Genomic DNA, 19,954 nt, shown 5'->3' with positions numbered 1-19,954 from the left:
ATCCCACACAAGCTTCAGATCCATTGTGGGAGCTCTACAGTATACAACTTTAATCGAGCATGAGATTTCCTATGTTGATAATTATGTCTGCCAGTTTCTTTCCACCCTCCTAGAAGATCAATGGATGGTTATTAAAAGAATTTTGAGATATCTACTAGGTACAGCTAATCGTGGCCTTTTATTATCCCTTGCCAACTTAGTATGCCAATCACCAACACGAGGTTTTTTTATGCTAACTAGGCATATAACCCTGATGATAAGAGGTCCACTCCTGGTGCTTGTACCTTTTTGGGCCCAAATCTTGTGTCACGGTGGGCTAAAAATCAAACTTTGGTTGCTAGGTCAAGTGCTAAGGCAGAGTATAGGAGTCTTGCACATGTTACTGCTGAGATCTTATGGCTGCAATCTTTGTTACTTGAGTTAAAAGTCAAACATCAAATTTCTAAAATTTTATGTGACAACCCGAGTTATTAGTCTAGCTCACAATCCTGTTTTGCATTTCAGGACAAAACACATAGAACTAGACATTTTTTTTGTCAGGGAGAAAGTCATCAACAAGAGTTTGTTTGTAGCACACATTCTTGTGATAGGAATTGGGCCAAGGCCCAATTTCCTTTGTTATATAAGTTTTAAGGTACTTGCAACAATGTAAAGCTATATAAAGCAGATTGTATTCATGTAAAGTTATCAACATAAAATAAATATAAAAAATTGAGACATGGATATAGTAATTCCCACGTGTATTATCAATGAAGATGTATATACTTTTCTCTTTGAATACATGGTGATGACAAAGTACTCTTCAAAAGCTACTTTGGTAGTTTAACCAAACAGCTGGAATCCCCGTTACTATTCTGTTGGAGCCATTACCGGCCACCGGAACACCAGTTACAGGAATTCCACTCACCAACATAGAATTGGAACAAGAATTTTGTTGGGAGACTTTTACCTTGGCAGAAATATTTACAACACCATTTCTCCTAACTCTATTATCCCACAACCTATAACTCAAAAACTGCAATTGATTTTCATGTACATACCCTCCAATAAAATCAGAAATAGGTATTCTAGCAACTCCAACACTACAACTACCATTTCCTCTTGTTCTATACTTGACCTCTATTGTTACAAACCTTGCATGCATTGGCACATCCATCACTAACTTCTCATTCCATGTAGGGTAACTCCCACCTTCCGAATCAAGCTTGGTGGTACTCGCTTCATCGTTGCTTCCGTCGCATTGAACCGTGACAAATGTGTTTCCTTTTATGGCCTTTTTGTTCTCTTGTAAATTTTCTGCAGATAGAATTGTTATCTCTAATGTTTGTGACATCTTATGAGTTTTGAAGTATTTAGTTTTTTCTACTCACTTTTGATATTTCAGCCTACAGACAAATATCTCAAATATTTCTTTTTAAAATTTAAAGAAAAAAAGTTTGTTGGATGAAATTATGGATATAGATATTAGAGTGTTGAGAAATTGAGGGTTGAAATGAATTGAAGAGAATGGGAGGTTTGGTTGTTATATATATATATATATATATATATATATATATATATATATATATATATATATATATATGTGTGAAGTTTTGAGAAACATGAAAGAAAAGAGAGAGAAAGAGAGTCGTTGCTTCTATTTTAATACGCGGCGCGTGGTTTTGACGTTTCAAATTTTGAAGGAGAGCGTTAAGAAAAAGATGAGGCCGTTACGATTGACGGCGGCGTTTACTTGGAAGTTTCGGTTCTGGTTTGTGGAATTTTCAACCAATTGTGAAGTTCAAGATTTGTATTTATTCTTTATTTCATAATAATTACTTTAAGAATAAAGAAAAATTCAGTACTCAAATGGCCAAGACTTGATCAAAAGTAATTGAATAAACTTATCATGTATTAAATTGTAGGTAGATTATAACTATTTTGGTGAAACTTTTATACAATATTTCAATAGAGAAATCCTATATATTCAAACTTCAGTCACAATTAATTAAACCTTATTTTATTGATTAAACCTAATAATTTTTTTTTTTTGGGTATAAATCTCCTCGAGTCTAAGAAATTTAACACTCGTGTTAAATTTAAGACTTTTAGTTAAACTACAAGGGTCCCCGTCATTTCATTCTAGTGTTTTTCGATAATAAAAATCAAATAATCAAATTTAAGTTATGTCCATTGTAGATGTATAATAAGAATTATTTTGTCATAATAGTGTACTATTTTAAAGTGAAAAATACATTGGAGCAGTTCTTCTTGAGGAATGCTCTGCATCATTCTAAGGCCTTCGTGACGCAGTAGTAGATGGAGTAGGTCTCTCAACTGGAACAAATGGAGAAGGTCCGTCAATTGGAACGGATGGAGACAACCCAGCTGGAACGGGTGTAGCAGGTACATCGGGTTTAGCGGGTATATCATTTGAAACAGCAGCGCCTGTCACCTGTGATACTACACACATCTGTTCACGCCGCCCGGATGCATATTGCGTAGTCCTCCTACGTATAACTCTGTCTGGATGGTCGGCCATAATATCTGCATTGTGATTTAATAAAATCGAGTAAGTTACTATGTAGTTTTTTTTTTTTTGACACAAAGTTACTATGTAGTTAAAACAAGAAAAAGAAAGAAAAAAATATCAGCACAGAACCTTTCGTAGATGCATCTATGAAAGTATCTTACATTTCAAAAAATGGGTTTCTTCCGTAGGTGCATCTACGGAATGACCCAATGTTCCACTCTTCCGTAGGAGAGCATTTCAGACAACTCGCATGATGAGTGAGAAAAACTAAGGAGTGGGATAAAAGTTTCTCAAAAAAAATTATCATTAAAGAAACAATTTGAAATGCACTAAATGTAAAACTAAACATATATTTAATTGTGAAACTATTAAAAATATATAATTTTACAAAATATAAATGATTCTCGTTATTAACCGTTTAAACATTTTATAAACAGATATTTCTCATTTATATTTAGACTTGCAATAGTAAGTTTTTAACTATGAAGACTGTAAAGAAGGAGTTTGAATTAAAAGGTATATTCATATATTTGTATCGAAACTGTACAAAAGCTATGCTATTTATTCTTACAGATCAAATATGAAATGTAACTACAAATGGAAAATAGTAAAAGACAATAAATTACAATCAAATCCTATTTCAATGAAAATATATCCTATTAATAACAAATTATTGTTATCTTGATTGGAATGGTAATTGTACAGCTATGCATGATTTGTTGTTGTGATAACACTCCCCCTCAAGATGGGAGGTGTAAGTTGGATAAACCCATCTTGCTCTTTAAATGTATGAATTGATCTTTGCCCAATGACTTGGTAAGTAAATCAGCAATTTGATTTGCGGAACTGACTTTCTTAGTAGTAATGAGACCAGAAGAAATTTTTTCACGAACAACATGACAATCGATTTCTATATGTTTTGTCCGTTCATGATATACCGGATTTGAGGCAATATGAAGAGCAGACTGGTTGTCACAAAACAACGGTATTGATGTAGAAGGAGAGAGACCAATATCTTTCAAAAGATAGGAGAGCCAAGTAATTTCACAAGTTGCATTGGCCATTGCTCTATATTCAGCTTCAGCAGAGGAACGGGAGACCACACTTTGTTTTTTTGTCTTCCAAGAGATTATGCTAGAACCCAAAAAAATACAATATCCGGTAGTGGAGCGCCGAGTGGTAGGGCAACTAGCCCAATCTGAATCACAATAACCTTGAAGAGAGAGATTTGAATTAGAATGGAAGAAGAGACCTTGTCCCGGAGTGGACTTGAGATAGCGAATAAGTCGAGTAGCAGCATTCATGTGTGGTTGGCGAGGAGCATGCATGAATTGACTCAAAATATTGACGGGGTATGTGATATCAGGGCGTGTGACTGTGAGATAAATGAGACGACCCACAAGGCGACGATAAGGTGCAGGATCAGTTAAAATCACACCATCAGATGAATATAATTTTAAATTTTGCTCCATCGGAAAGTCTACAGGTTTGGTGGCAGTAAGACCACTATCAGATATAATATCAAGGGCATATTGTCGTTGACATAAGAAAATACCCTTTTTTGATCTTGCGACTTTAATACCCAAAAAATATTTCAAAGGACCCAAGTCTTTAATTTTGAAGTTGTTGTGTAAAAGATCCTTAACCAAATTCATGAGATGGAGATCTGAACCTGTAAGGACAATATCATCGACATACAAAAGCAAATAAACAGAACCAAATTCACGATTCATACAAAAAAGAGACGGGTCAGCTGTACTATGTGTGAAACCAAATTCAATAAGAACTTCTGAAAATTTTGAATACCAGTTTCTTGATGCTTGTTTAAGACCGTATAAAGACTTATTTAACTTACAAACAAGAGGCTCTCCTTGACGCCTAAAACCGGGTGGCAAGTGCATATAGACATCTTCATGTAAATCTCCGTGTAAGAAAGCATTATTGACATCAAGTTGATGAAGAGGCCAATTTTTTGCAGCGGCAACAGAGAGAATAACTCTAACTGTAACAAGTTTAGCAACTGGAGCAAAGGTATCAAAATAATCAACTCCTTCAACTTGGGTATATCCTTTAGCAACTAAACGTGCTTTATGTCGTTCAATGCTTCCATCAGATTTACGTTTAATTTTGAAAACCCAACGACAACCTATCGCTTTTTTTCCAGGTGGTAGTGAAACTAAAGACCATGTTCTGTTTTCACACAAGGCGTCAATCTCAGATTGCATTGCATTGCGCCATTCAGGAAAACTCTTAGCCTCAGTGTATGATTTTGGCTCAGACTCAGTAGCAATTTTGGATAGAAAAGAACGATAAGTAGGAGAAAAATTATGAGAAGATAAAAAATTGCAAAGAGGATAAGGATTACCAGGGGTAGGAGTCGAAGGAGACGTCTGTGATGAGGTGAGAGAGCAAACATAATCATGGAGGTAGTTTGGCCTGCTTCGTGGTCGAGTCGGTCGGTTTTGCACTACTGAGGAAGGTTGGGGTGATACTGGTTCATGGTAGGAAGATAATGGCTCGTGATTTGAATCTGGATTAAGTGGGGTAAGATGTGGTGTTGTTTGTATGATGGATGGAGAATCGTATGGTGGAGGTGAGTCATCAAATGAATATGTGGTAGAGGAAGGTATTTTAATGGGTGGCAATGGTAAAACTAAGGGAGATGATTCAACATTAAGCATCTTATATGGAAAAATATGTTCATGAAAAATAACATCTCTAGTTACATATATTTTTTTTGATGATAAATCAAGTATTTTGTAACCTTTTTGACCATGGGGATAACCTAAGAAAACTCCTGGAGATGCACGTTTATCAAATTTGTGGGAAATTTTTGTGTTACGACCATATACTAAACAACCAAAAACACGAAGGTGAGAAAATTTTGGTTTTTTGTTAAATAATATTTCATGAGGTGTACGACCTTTGAGAACCTTAGTTGGTAAACGATTGATTAGATAAGTAGCTGTTAACACAAAATCACCCCAAAAATTTAAAGGCAAATTAGATTGAAAATGTAGAGCTCGTGCAACATTTAATAAATGTCTATGCTTACGCTCAACAACTCCATTTTGTTGTGGAGTGTAAGCACAACTTGATTGTTGCAATACTCCCAAATCTTTAAAAAAAATATTAGTGTGGGAGTTGAAAAATTCACGTGCATTGTCAGATTGAACTTTTTTAATATGTGTATGAAATTGTTTTTCAATCATTTTAAAAAATTGAGGAATTAGTGTGTTAACTTCACTTTTGTGATGCATGAGATAAACCCACGTGCTTCTTGAAAAATCATCAACCACAGTAAGAAAAAATTTTGCACAATCTGATAAACGTGCATCTCCAGGAGTTTTCATAGGTTATCCCCATGGTCAAAAAGGTTACAAAATACTTGATTTGGAATATTGATGGCAGCCATGGTTGATTAAAGCAATGGAGGATCGGTGGTAGGCTGATACCATGTAAAGAAGGAGTTTGAATTAAAAGGTATATTCATATATTTGTATCGAAACTGTACAAAAGCTATGCTATTTATTCTTACAGATCAAATATGAAATGTAACTACAAATGGAAAATAGTAAAAGACAATAAATTACAATCAAATCCTATTTCAATGAAAATATATCCTATTAATAACAAATTATTGTTATCTTGATTGGAATGGAAATTGTACAGCTATGCATGATTTGTTGTTGTGATAACAAAGACTATACTTTTATTTTAGTAATATACTACAAAGACTATACTTTAAATCTTTGGATGATATTGTAATAAAAGTTCCTTGCGTTGCAAAGTAAGTTCCCGGGGAGAAAACTTCGATCTTTAGTAGTATTATTTAGTTGATTCTTCCATTTAACAATGACAGTTAGTACTTTGTAATTGAATAAGGATTCTCCAAACTAAGTCGCCTTCCCTTTTTCCTTGGAAACATAGTGGTTGACTGCTTCATAAGAGGCAAACAGGGATTAGTCACGAGAAAAATACTCAAAAAGTTACTATTATTTTGGAAATTTTAGCAACACCTTATGAGATTAACAAAATGTAAGTCTAACACTTCACATTAAACATGAATTGAGATTAACAAAATGTGCTTCATTAACTAAGAGAACATAAAATTTTGAAATCAGCACTCTCTACCATTATCACTCTACTCCGCATGTTTGTCATCCCTGTATAAGATGTCAAGACATGTAATTGCATGTCAATATCAATCATTATGAATGACATCTCATATACATGCTATATTAAAGGATATGCATATCAGCATATGGACAAAAATGAGTTTGGAGGCTTTTAGGAGGATAAGAAATTAAGAATTAAGATTTGGTTTATAAAAAAATAACGGTGCACGCTTAAGGATGTTTCCTTTCCTCGTTGCATTCATAGTATAATAAATAAACAGGAGCTAGTAGGTAAGGTGACAGGCCATGGGTTATTATAAAATCATCAACCGTAAACAAATAAATAAAAGAGAAAGAGAATATCCACTAACAATTTAATTATCAATGGTAACTAATGAGAGACATGTACCCAATTAAAATGTAATTTTATTTTAAAATATTAATATGATATGACATATATAAAATTTTGGTTGATTGTATTTGTAATATTAATTTATAACTTGTGTGATGAAATACTACATAATAATAAATTAAAAGGTTAAATATGTTAGGGATTATTCTAAATAATCCAACAATTTTAGTTTTTATAAAAAAAAATTAAAAAAATGATCCTTTTAAAGTTTTCCGTCCCCAATTTTAGTCCCTACCATCTATTTGCTTTAACACAAGCTGACATGGCACGCCGTGTGTCCAGCCACATCACTTAAAGTCAACTTACTAAAAAAACTAGTTAGATTGTGGGGTTACATACCTCCCTAGATACCTAAATTCTCTCGTACATTTCATCAAACAGAGTCTAAGCAATCTTTCAAGTGTTTTTCCAGTTCAACTTTATAATTCTCAATTTCATAAGCATTTGAAGACATCGGTAATACTTGTTGTGAAGACTAAGATCCCTGAAAATTCAGAGTCTTCAACTTTGAGAAGTACAAAGGTACCACTTATCCGTTGACTCATGTGAAGGCCTTTTGCAATAAATGGCTTCTTGTAATGAGAGGGACAAGCTCCTAATGCATTTTTTCAGGATAGCCTAAATGATACATATCTTGAGTGGTACATTCGACTTGAACGAACCTATGTCGGAATTTTGAAAGAATTAGATGAAACCTTTGTCACGCGTTACAAGTACAACAGTAACATGGCTCCAACCAAAAGTCAACTCCAAAGCTTGACTCAAAAAACTAACGAGTCATTCAAAGAGTATTCATGAAGATGGATAGAACTAGATGCTAGAGTTCAACCTCCACTCTTAGAACGAGAGCTCATGAATATGCTCAAGGACATGATGGAAAGTTCGTACTACCAGTGCCTGATTGCATGTAAGGCCTCCAAATTTAAGATTTGGTTGTCGTCAGAGAATGAATTAAGAACAGTCTCAAGAATGGTAATATCCAAGATGTTACTGTTACTTCTGAATTCCCCAAGCATGTGGATGAAGAAACCTGTGTAGTTTATGAGTAAGAAGAGGAATCTCCTGATTATCCTCCTGAGCATGTCTCTTATCATGAAGTGGTAGAAATTACTCCTATCCAGGATGCTCCACAAATATGTGTTACAACTCTTAGTCAGCCTCTATCTTAGTTTGTTCAACAAGAGCCTGTTCCATATGATCAATCAGTTCGGCATGCGCCGCAACGGTAGAATGATTGACAGAATTGTCACCAACTGGATAGACAGAGGCACATATGGCCAAAAAGAGTGTATGATGTTATTCCTATGACTCATGATAATTTGTTCTCTCACTTGTTCAAGTTTTCCTTGGTGGAACCAAAACAGTTGGATCTTGTTCCATTCTCGTATCCTGTGGGATTTGATCCTTAAGTCAGTTGTAACTACCATGCTGGGGTACCAGGTCATTCGATTGAAGATCGTCAAACATTCAGGGACAAGGTATAAGATCTGGTGGATACCAAGGCTATCCCTTTCACACCAGAAGGCCAGAGATGAAATTCTCCTTTGACCTAATGGATCTTCTGAAGCAATAAGTCCATACAGAGATAATCTCCTCAATATTAGCAATCTTTCATGTTTTGGTTAGTGCAGTTGTATGCAAAACTTGTTTGTTTTTTAACTATAACAAAAATGCAATGGATATGTTTGTCTTGAAAAATCAATTCATTTTCATTCTTAAATATGTTTTCTTTGCTTGTGATACTTAACTCTTGTTAAACAAAGCATGATAACTCCAAAGGGAAGATGATGAACATATAACACCCACAATCTCAAATGGTATGCTTTAGAATAAGACCTTGCTGATGATGTACAGAAATTGATTCAAATCCCCAAACATTGGAGATATAAGGGAGTGAAACCCTCGATAACCCCTTTGAGCCTTGAAGTAGGAGTTTCTTTTCTATACGAAAAAACTCTCACATTTAACCTATGGGCAGGATAGATTTCAGTTAATTTGATCGAGCATTCAAATTTCTAAAGTAGTGAGCATCTGAGGATCAATCACACTTTATCCCTCACATCAGGAGGTCGGAAAAAATTAAAACCACAATGGTTACTCCCTCACACCAGGAGGTTGAGAATGACGTGAATCCACAATGGTTATACCCTCGTCATAGAGTTCACGAGGTCGAGAAAGACATTCTGATTTCTCTATTGCACGTTGGAGGTACGTAGGCATAGAGTTCAGGAAACTCTAGCGAGCAATCATTATTAGTACATGTTTGTTCATGCATTTAATTTTCCCCTTTAGCGAGTAAGTAATATTGCAAACACACCCCTAGATTAGAACAAACGAGAGTGGATCCCGTCGAGTACGACTAACGTGATGGGTGCTAATACCTTCCCCTTTCGTAACCGACACCCTTACCCTTTCTTTTGGTCGAGAGACATTGCTTTTTACCTTATAGATTTTCTTCGGTGTTTTCCTTTCCCTCCTTGTGGGATAAATAAATACTCGATGGCGACTTTATTGTTTTGATTTTTCCAGTTGCTTGAAACAGCACCAAACTTCAAAGCTCGTGGAATAAATTATTTTACATTCCACCAAAAGAAGACAATTTCGTCAATTTCCCCCTCCATACACGACCATCACGATCTTATAAGATCCTACGTACTTTCCCCTTCGTACTAATATTTCATTTCATAGTTCATCAAACATTCTAGTTCCATAACGAAACAATGACACCATTTGTGCGAATTGACATATGATTCTCGTGAATTTCCGTGTTCAATTTCTTGATTTTTTCTTATCCAGAGATTCATATCTCTTTTTCTAGAAGGCATTTCACATCAACTTAGATACAGTGGCTTCCCTAGTCCATATCAAGGTTAAATACCTCAATGTCCTCGATGAGGAGGTGACAATATGCACCAACTTATATAGAGCAAAAAAGATATACAAGGACTGTGGCGAGAACAAAAGAAAGACAAAGACAAGGCTAGGGAGATCAATGTCTCCTCATTTGTTAGGAAGTTTAGATACATAGAAATTAAGCCCCCCGGTAGACAAAGCAAATTATTCTAGTCTAACATTTGCAAGTGAATACTTCGGATGTAAGCCTAATTCGGCTACCACGTCCCCTTCCAATGCCTCGAGCAACCTATAAGCAGTGGCTACGTTGATTGGTTAAATTTAAATTACTACATAAATATAAATATTTTTTTGCTAAACTCTCTTTTTCCTGTGATCATAAAAGGTAGCACGGGTAATGGGTAATGTCACAAACGCCACCAGCATACGACAAAAACAATCAAAGCCTCATCATAAATGACTTAGGGGTGCTATCACAAACGTCACAACCGTATGACTAAAGCAATCAAGGTCCCAGAGTGCCAATGCACAGATAAAGACAACGAAACACAAAGTGGCAAGTACATGCTCACTCCCTCTTGGTAGCTAGTCACTCTAGAGGCAGTGGTGATTCACATTACATTAACCTCGAATAAAATTCTCACCTGGGGGCAGTGAAGGGGTATCAACCATTGGTCAGTTACGATTCCCAAAAGACGTCTTGAAAAAATTCAAGCATAATCTCTAAAAACAAGCTATCTCCGAGAGAAACAAACTATGGAGTTAAAGTAATGTGAAACGGACAAAAATAATGGTAAGTAATCAAAATTGGAATACACACAACAAAGAGTAAACTATGAAATTTTCTTGTTCATTAAATACACAAGAACATCGGTTACAAGCACATCAGAACAAAAAGGAAAAAGAAAAGAAGGGTCACACATTCAGCTAATGCCCAAGGATATCAGTTTCCCATCCTCCAGCATCTAGTTAGGACGGATTTGCTATCGTGAGATAGGCCTTGTGGGATAAAACTAGTCCATCTATTGCAAAGCATTTTCAAAAGAGTCGTGTGCAATAGAGTAACTCTTTTCTTTTCCACTCACTTTGCATACTCCATAGCTAAGACAAGGTTCTCAAGATACATCAGATAAAGGTTATATCCTCACCCATCTCCCGACCTTCCTGAAACTCCTTCCAATATGTCTCAAACTCCTCTTTTGCATGAAAATGTATACTTTCTTTTTGAATACATGGTGACGATAAACAACTCTTCAAAGGCTACTTTGGTAGTTTAACCAAACAGCTGGAATCCCCGTTACAATTCTGTTGGAACCATTACCGGCCACCGGAACACCAGTAACCGGAACTCCATTCACCAACGACGACATCGAATTCGAACAAGAACTTTGTTGGGAGACTTTTACCTTAGCTGAAATATTTACAACACCATTTCTCCTAACTCTATTATCCCACAACCTATAACTCAAAAACTGCAATTGATTTTCATGCACATATCCTCCAATGAAATCAGAAATAGGTATTCTAGCAACTCCAACACTACAACTACTAGTTCCTCTTGTTTTGTATCTCACATCTATTGTTACGAACCTTGCATGCATTGGCACTTCCATCACTAACTTTTCATTCCATGTAGGGTAACTCCCGCCTTCAGAATCAAGCCCGGTGGTACTCACTTCGTCATTGCTTCCGTCGCATTGAACCGTGACGAATGTGTTTCCTTTAATGGCCTTCTTGTTCTCTAGTAGATTTTCTGCAGATAGAATTGTTATCTCTAAAGTTTGCGACATCTTATGAGTTTTCAAGTAATTAGTTTTTTCCAGTGACTTTGAATATTTCAGCCAAATATTTATTTTAAAATTTAACTAGTATGGAAAAAAATTTGATGATGATACCTAATTTTTAGAGTGAGAAATTGAGAGTTGAAATGAATTGAAGAAAATGGGAGGTTCGGTGTTCTATATATAGCAGTTAAATTTTGAGAAGCATGAAAGAAAAGAGAGAGAAAGAGAGTCGTTGCTTCTATTTTAATATTCGGCGCGTGGTTTTGACGATTCAGTGGACGGAAAGCGTTACGGAGCGAGGTTTTGACGATTCAAGTTGAACGAGAGCGTTAACGGAGGATGTAGCCGTTACAATTGACGGCTGCATTTACTTGGAAGGTTCGGTTTTGGTTTGTGGAATTTTCAGCCAATTGTGAAGCTCAAGATTTGAGTTCATTCTTTATATGTCATAATTACTACTTTAAGATTACTACTTTAAGAATTTAAGATTACTACTTTAAGAATAAGGAAAAATTCAGTACTAAAATTGCAAGGATTGAATAATATACTCCGGTACCCTTGAGTATAGTTGGGTACCGGTACCCTTATTCAATCAAATAAAGTTATTCATTGTCATGTCATATTTTAAATTATTTTTATTTTAAAATAAATTAAATTTTAATTAATTTACACTAAAGGTACCGGTACCCAATTGCTTATTATGGATACCTAAGAATTTACCTAATATTTTTTATAAATTGAATAATGCTGAATAAGAATCAAATTTCATTTATGTACACTGCAAATGTATTAATTAAAAGGATTATTGTCTATCGGTGTATTTATGATGACAAAAATTAATTTTTAATAAATTTGTTTTGTAATATTAATTTTACTTGAAATTAACTAAATATAGAGTGACTTATATTAAAATTTATTTACTTAAAAGTGAGTAAGATAATAATTTACAAAAGGATGAAGAAATATAAAAAAAGATGAAAATATACTTACAGTCTAACCCATCAAAAAAAATTAATATAAAGTAATTTATAATTAAATATATTTTCTTTTAATAAAGGTAATTTTTTTAATATATTTTTTAATTAATTTTACTCTAAGGTTAATTAAATATGGATTTTTTTTAACAAATGATAATTTATTAAATAAAAAAAGAAAAATAAAAAGAATCAAGATATACAACTTAACTCATAAAAAAACTAAAAATCGATAGTTGAATATACTCCATTTATCTCTCATAAAAACGTTTAAAAGTATAAATAAGTAAATTATAACGAGTGTTGTATTCAAAAAAAAAAATGTATTGGTTAATCTATATGCAAATGCATTTTCTTCTCTGAAAATTAGATATTTTTAATTTAAGAAAATATAATGTGTAACTTATTCTTTCATTTAATTAAAAGATGTCAATGTTGAGATATTATTGGGATTGATATATTATTGAGATATTAGATATAATGTCAAATATAATTAAATCTAATAATTTAAAATATAATTCAAGTTGTGTAAGCTCAAGCCCAATCAGGGTTATATATAAATAATCTTAGTCTGTATCATTATTTGTACAAGGAATAATATCTTTATTTTTTTTATTACTCTTTATTTCTCTCCTCACTAAAAGTGTCTCACGCACTAACAAATTGGTATCCAGAGTTTCCGATTACTGTTCTTGATTGTGTTTTCAAGAACTTTGCGCCAGTGGCCGTGTTTTTAGGGAACGTAAATCAACCGCTGCAAAGATGAATGGTACTAATGGCATTCCAAATTCTCTTCCAATGCTTGACGATAAGAATTGGATTCGATGGAGAAAACAGATGCAATCTCTGCTTGACTTTCATGAAACCCTAGAAATGGTTACTAATGGAGTTTCTGCACTGGCTGCAAATGCATCTGACACACAGAAAATTGTCCATGTCGAAGCCAATAAGAAGGATTGCAAGGTTGCGTATTACATTCAGACGGCGGTCGATGAGACTAACTTCGACAGAATCTCTCATGCTGAATCGGCGAAGGAGGCATGGGATATTCTTTTCAAGTATTATGAAGGAGGTGAGAAAGTCAAGATTCTCAAGTTGCAGACCTTGCATCGACAATATGAATTGTTGTCGATGGGAGAAGACGAAAAGATTGCAGAATATGTGTCGAAGGTGCAGAAACTCATCCATCTCATGAAAGGTTGTGGTGAAACCCTGACTAATAAGATGATAGTTGAGAATGTAATGCATACATTGACCTCTCACTTTGATCACGTTATTGTAGCTATTCAAGAATCCAATCAACTTGAAAAGTGAAAACCCTAAAATTGGAAGATTTGGTTGGTTTGTTGGAAGCGCATGAGATTAGGATTGTCGAAAGGAAATGAATTCAAGATTCGATACAAGCTTTTTAGGTTCAGTCATGGAAAAAGAATGGTGGTTTTAACAAATTCAAAGGCAAAGTCGACAAGACTCGGGGCAAGAGGTTTTGGTCGAACCCTCACAAACATCAGGTCGATGATAGAACTTCTGAATCCTCGAAAAGAGGAGGAGGAAACTATCGAAAAAAGAAACAGAACTATATTGGATATGGCGAGATGCATGCTAAAGCAGAAGAATTTGCCAAAATCCTTATGGGGTGAAGCTGTTTCGGTTGTAGTTTATATCTTGTATAGGTGCCATACCAAGATATTTAAGAACATGGTTCCTGAAGAAGTATGGAGTGGCAAAAGACCATCAGTAAGTCATTTGAAAGTGTTTGTCTCTACGTGTTACAAGCATGTTCCTGATGCAAGAAGAAGGAAGCTTGATGACGAGAGTGAACCTATGATTCTAGTAGGATATCATAAGACTACTGCATACAGGCTATTCAATCCAATTAATGAGAAGATTGTGTTGAGTTGAGATCTTGTGGTTGATGAAAATTCTACCTGGGAATGAAATTCTAGTAATTCATTTAACAAGCCATTGATGGGCTCTGATTTCGATGAAGAAACTGATGAAGTCAAAGTTGAAGAAATTGTTGAGAATCCAGTTGAAGTCGAAGTTAAAGCATGTACTGACATTCTTGATACAGTCGAAGTTGACGAGGTTGTGGCTGAATCAAGTCAAAGACCTCAGTGAACTAGAGTTCGTCCCACTAGACTTCAAGATTTTGAAGTGGCTGGTGATGATGAAGTCACCCCAGATGGAGAATTAGTTCATTTTTCTCTACTTGCATGTGTTGAACCAATCAATTACTATGAGTCTTTAAAGATTCAACAGTGGAATTTAGCTATGGTTGAAGAGTTACAAGATATCGAGACCAACACATGGGAGTTAGTCGAATTTCCAGCACATCCAAAAGCTATTGAAGTAAAGTGGGTGTTCAAATTGAATCACAATGTTGATGGGTCGATAGCTAGACATCAAGCAAGATTAGTAGCTAGAGGTTTTCTTCAAAGAGCGAGACTCGACTACTCTGAAGTATTTTCTCCAGTAACAATATTGGAGACTGTTCAACTAGTGGTAGCATTGGCATGCACTCGAGGTTGGTCGACATTTCATTTAGATGTGAAATCTGCATTTTTGAATGGTCCTTAAGACGAAGATGTTTATGTCACACAACATCCAGGGTTTGTGATTCAGAAGAAAGCGACTAAAGTATATAAGTTGCACAAAGCGCTCTATGGCCTCAAGCAAGCACCTAGGGCATGGAACAAGAATATCGACTCACACTTAGTCAAATTGGGATTTGTAAAATGCAAATTTAAGTATGGAGTATATGTTCAAGTTGTAGCATAAGACATAATAATCATCTGCTTATATGTTGATAACCTGTGGTGGCATTATCATCGTGTGAAGCTGAATATATAGCAAGATCCTATGTTGCATGTCAAGCAATTTGGATCAGATTGGTACTTGAAGAAATGGAGGTTGAAGTAAAGAAGCCTCTTGTGTTGAAAATCGGTACAACAAATCAGTCATAAATCTAGCACAGAATCCAATTCTGCATGGAAGGAGTAAGCATATCAAAGCTAGATTTCACTTATTGAGGGAAAAGGTAAATCAATGTGAACTTGAAGTTAGACATTGCTCAAGTGAAGTACAATTGGTCGACATTTTCATCAAAGGACTGAAGATCGACAAATTTCTAAATTTGATAAAGAAATTAGAAATAGTTCAGATTGACTATTTTTAGAGTATGTTTGACAATTTGGATTATAGGGGGTATGTTGAGATATTATTGGGATTGATATATTATTGAGATATTAGAAATAATATCAAATATAATCTAATCTAATAATATCAAATATAATCCAAGTTGTGTAAGCCCAAGCCCCAATCAGGGTTATATATAAATAGTCATAGTCTGTATCATTATTTGTACAATTCAAGTGAATAAACTAATCGTCAATGATAATATTCACATTAGAAAATATATGAATGACCAGCATTAAGTTAGTTTCAAAGGAAAAAATTATATAATCCTTCCTGAGACTTGAGACTTTTGAAGAGCACGCTCACAGGATCCAAGTCTTCACCACTAGATCACACGCGCATATTTGATAACAAACATGATTTTACACAATTCAACTAAAAAGAAGATGCAAACTCTAATTTTAGATAAGTGAACTCCCAATAATATTCTTAAATTATCCCTAAACATGTACCTATAAATTTATATTCCAGAATTTTTTTATTAAAATTATCATTAAAAAAATATCAATTAACTTGTATGATTCTAAATGTTGGAAAAAATAAATATTTAATGTTAAAACATCTAATAATTATAAATTCGTAAATTAAAGACTACATGTGTCTTTTAAAAGAAATAGATGTTATATAAATCAATTATGTCTCTGTCAAATTTTAATTTCAAATTAAAGTAAAAATTGATTTTACTCTAGATCAATTAAACATGTTAAATAAATTTTACAATTGAAAAAGAAATTTCAAATGCACTAAATGTGAAACTATACAATATAGTTAATTGATAAATTACTAAAAATATTTGATTTTCAGAAATATAAATGATTCTAATTATTAAGCGTTTAAACATTTTATACTCATAGAAATTTTTCATATATATTTAGACTTGCAATAGTATTTTTTTTTATAATTATGAAGACTATACTTTTTTGAATACTATACAAAGACTATACTTTTTAATTATGAACTTTGGATGATTTTGTAATAAAAATGAAGAAGTTCCCTTGGGTTGCTAAGTAAGTTCCAGGGAAGAAAAGTTGGATCTTTTGTTTTAATTAGTTGAATCTTTCATTTTATAATGACAGTTAGTACTTTGGAATTGAATAAGGATCCTCCAAACTAAGTCACCTTCCCTTTTTCCTCGGAAACCCAATGGTTGACTGCTTCTTAAGAGATAACAAGGGATTAGTCAAGAGAAAAATACTCAAAAGGTTTTAACTTTTTTTGGAAATTATAGCAGCACCTTATGAGCTTAACAAAAGGTAAGTCAACACTTGAACATGGATTAAGATTTGTAAAATGTATGACTAAATATGTATACCCGTAGGCTTTGTTTGGATTGATGGAATCGGATGAAGCGGAGCGAAGCGGAATGGAATAAAATGATATTCCGTTGTTTTGATAATTTAAAAACGGATGGAGCGGAGCGGAAAGGAGTGGTATGGATTTCATTCCATTCCATCACTTACCACCATATTCATTCCCCTCCGATTTGGGCGGAATGAATAATTTGTCTTATTCCGTTCTAAAATTTCCAAACAATGGAATGGTACATTCGTTCCGCTCCGTTCCACTCCGCTCCATTCCATTCCGCTCCGTTCATTTCGTGATATCCAAACATACCCAGGGATGGTAGTTAAGGATGGTAAAATGGATAAGACAATATCAGATATATCGTATTTTTTTAGTTAAATTAAAATTTTAGATTTGTCTCTTTATTATATTTATGTTGTCCTATTTTTTTAACAAGCGCGGATATTAACAAAGAGGATATGAATTTTTATAACTCATTAATTTTAAAGGGTAAAAGATCTGTCGATCTGTCTCGCCCTCATTTTTTACTGAACAAGTTAAAATTACTCCGATTTTTTACAGCTTTTTGTGGGAAACACATGCTTGTCATATCCTGTATATGATGTCAAGACATGCATATGTAATTGCATATCAATATCAATCAACATGAATGACGTCTCATATAGGTGCTATATCAGAGGGTATAGACAAAAATGAGTTTGGAGGTTTTAGGAGAATTAGAAATTAAGAATTAAGAATTGGTTTAGAAAAATAATGGTGCACGCTTAAGGATGTTTCCTTCTCTTGTTGCATACACAGTATAATAAATAAAGAGGGGCTAGTTGGTAAGATGACAGGCCATGGATTATTATAAAAATCACACAATTTGAAAAGAAAAAAATTGGTTGAGTAATCTAGTGGAAGAAGTTCATCTAATTAAAGATGAATAATAATTAAAGATAAATAAGTTGAATGTCGTAGGTTCGAATTCACGCTCCAACACTTAATGTTTCTACGTATTATCAATTGAATTTTAAATGGATAAAACTTACTTTAATCAATGATGGAATTAAGTTTTTCATATTATTTAAAGAGTAATGTTAACTTATATATAAGAGCACAAATTAAGAGATAAATATAATAAAAAATTATTGGAAATTGTGTATTAAATTTAATAAAAATTTATAATTAATAATTTTTTTTTAATACAAAATTTTTATTTATAAGTTAAAATGGAATGAGAATTTAAGGGTTTCATGATCCCTTCCTTTATACCTAATTAACCTTGTTGTTCACAATACACACCGCTATTGTGTGTCTATGTTCTATGCCACCACGTGTCTAATCACCAGTGTGACGCCAACACTAGTTCGCAACCCTCCTTCGAATTTGTCGACGAAAGCTCATCCCCAATCGACGCCGCACGTGCCCCCACGTGCGGCCAAAGTTCAGATGCGTGAGCCATACACGCGTTGCACTAGATTAGACTTTTGGCACGTTTTCGCCCCGTTTTGCCGTTAATTGCGATCGTCGATGTCCATCTCATCACTGAGCAACCATTTTTGCACGTATTTCTACCACGAACTTTCATCAGAGATCACTTTGTTGTTGATTCTGTCACTTTTACCATAACTCTGCTCATCCCGTGCGAGAAACTAACCGAGACAACCAACTACAACATATGGATTAGTGTTGTCAAGCTATGGTTTCAAGGTTAAGTACTTGAAGATTATTGGACCAAACAATCGAAAGATATTGTCACCGTCCATCGCACTAAATGGATGCAAATCAATGCATCTCTATGCACCATCGCACTAAATGGATGCAAATCAATGCATCTCTATGCACCGACTAAGTCACCTTCACTTTTTCCTTGGAAACATAGTGGTTGATTGCTTCTTAAGAGGCAACCAAGGATTAGTCAAGCGAAAAATACTCAAAAGGTTATTCTTTTGGAAATTATAACATCAATTATGAGACTAGCAAAATGTAAGTCAACATTTCATATTAAACATTATATGATTAGGGATGCCAAAACGAGCTCAATCCGTCGGACATATCCATTTTATCCGTATTTTTTTTGAGTTGAATCAAGGTTTTAGGCCCACCTCTTCACTATGTCCGCCCAGCCCGTATTTTTTGCATGCGCGAGCATTAGTGAGAGAACATAACTTTTTGCAACTTTTAGGTTTTAGGGATGCAAGATTCGTCGGGTCCGTCTCGCCCTCATTTTTCACATGACAATTCATTGTCTTAGAAACGCACCCTTTATGATCGTCCCGCTCTATTTCTTTCGGTCTTTTGCGGAGCGGATATATATGTTTGTCACTCCTATATATGATGTCCAACAATGACATATGCAATTAGATATCAATATCAATGAGGTGTCTTATATCAGAGCCTATGCATATAGACAAAAATGAGTTTGGAGGCTTTAGGAGAAAATGAAATTAAGAATTAAGAATTGGTTTAGAAAAAATAATGGTGCACGCTTCAAGGATGTTTCCTTCCCTTAATGCATTCACAGTAGGTAAGGTGACAGACCGTGGATTATTATAAAATCATACAGCTGGAAACAAGTTAAAAGCATGTGTGATATAATACTACTATATAGTAATAATTAAACAAATACCAAGTCCTATTGGTTCAAATGATAACAATGCTGTTGCAAATGCTCTGAATTTTGACATAAAAAAATGTGGAAAAGCTTTCATATGCAAGACTCAGCGTGTGTTTGCAGAAAACCACGACAACATGGAAGCTATAGTAACTTGTAGAAATCACAGTCAGCAAACACCGACACAAACATACGCTTAAAC

General features: G+C 34.4%; 2 protein-coding genes across 2 annotated transcripts; both read right to left on the bottom strand.

Moving 5' to 3' along the window:
* Window positions 1-452: 452 nt before the first annotated feature.
* On the bottom strand, window positions 453-1,497 carry LOC131618353 (BON1-associated protein 2-like). Its single transcript, XM_058889597.1, has one exon. It carries the CDS (start codon window positions 1,331-1,333, stop codon window positions 803-805), a length of 531 nt encoding a protein of 176 aa, XP_058745580.1. The 5' UTR covers window positions 1,334-1,497; the 3' UTR covers window positions 453-802.
* Window positions 1,498-9,999: 8,502 nt separating this feature from the next.
* On the bottom strand, window positions 10,000-11,833 carry LOC131618352 (BON1-associated protein 2-like). Its single transcript, XM_058889596.1, has one exon. It carries the CDS (start codon window positions 11,683-11,685, stop codon window positions 11,149-11,151), a length of 537 nt encoding a protein of 178 aa, XP_058745579.1. The 5' UTR covers window positions 11,686-11,833; the 3' UTR covers window positions 10,000-11,148.
* Between the last annotated feature and the right edge of the window lie 8,121 nt (window positions 11,834-19,954).

This window comes from Vicia villosa, linkage group LG7 (assembly GCF_029867415.1).
Source record: "Vicia villosa cultivar HV-30 ecotype Madison, WI linkage group LG7, Vvil1.0, whole genome shotgun sequence".
In the NCBI taxonomy this organism is placed as follows: Eukaryota; Viridiplantae; Streptophyta; class Magnoliopsida; order Fabales; family Fabaceae; genus Vicia; species Vicia villosa.
This window is presented reverse-complemented; position numbering and strand designations above follow the sequence as displayed.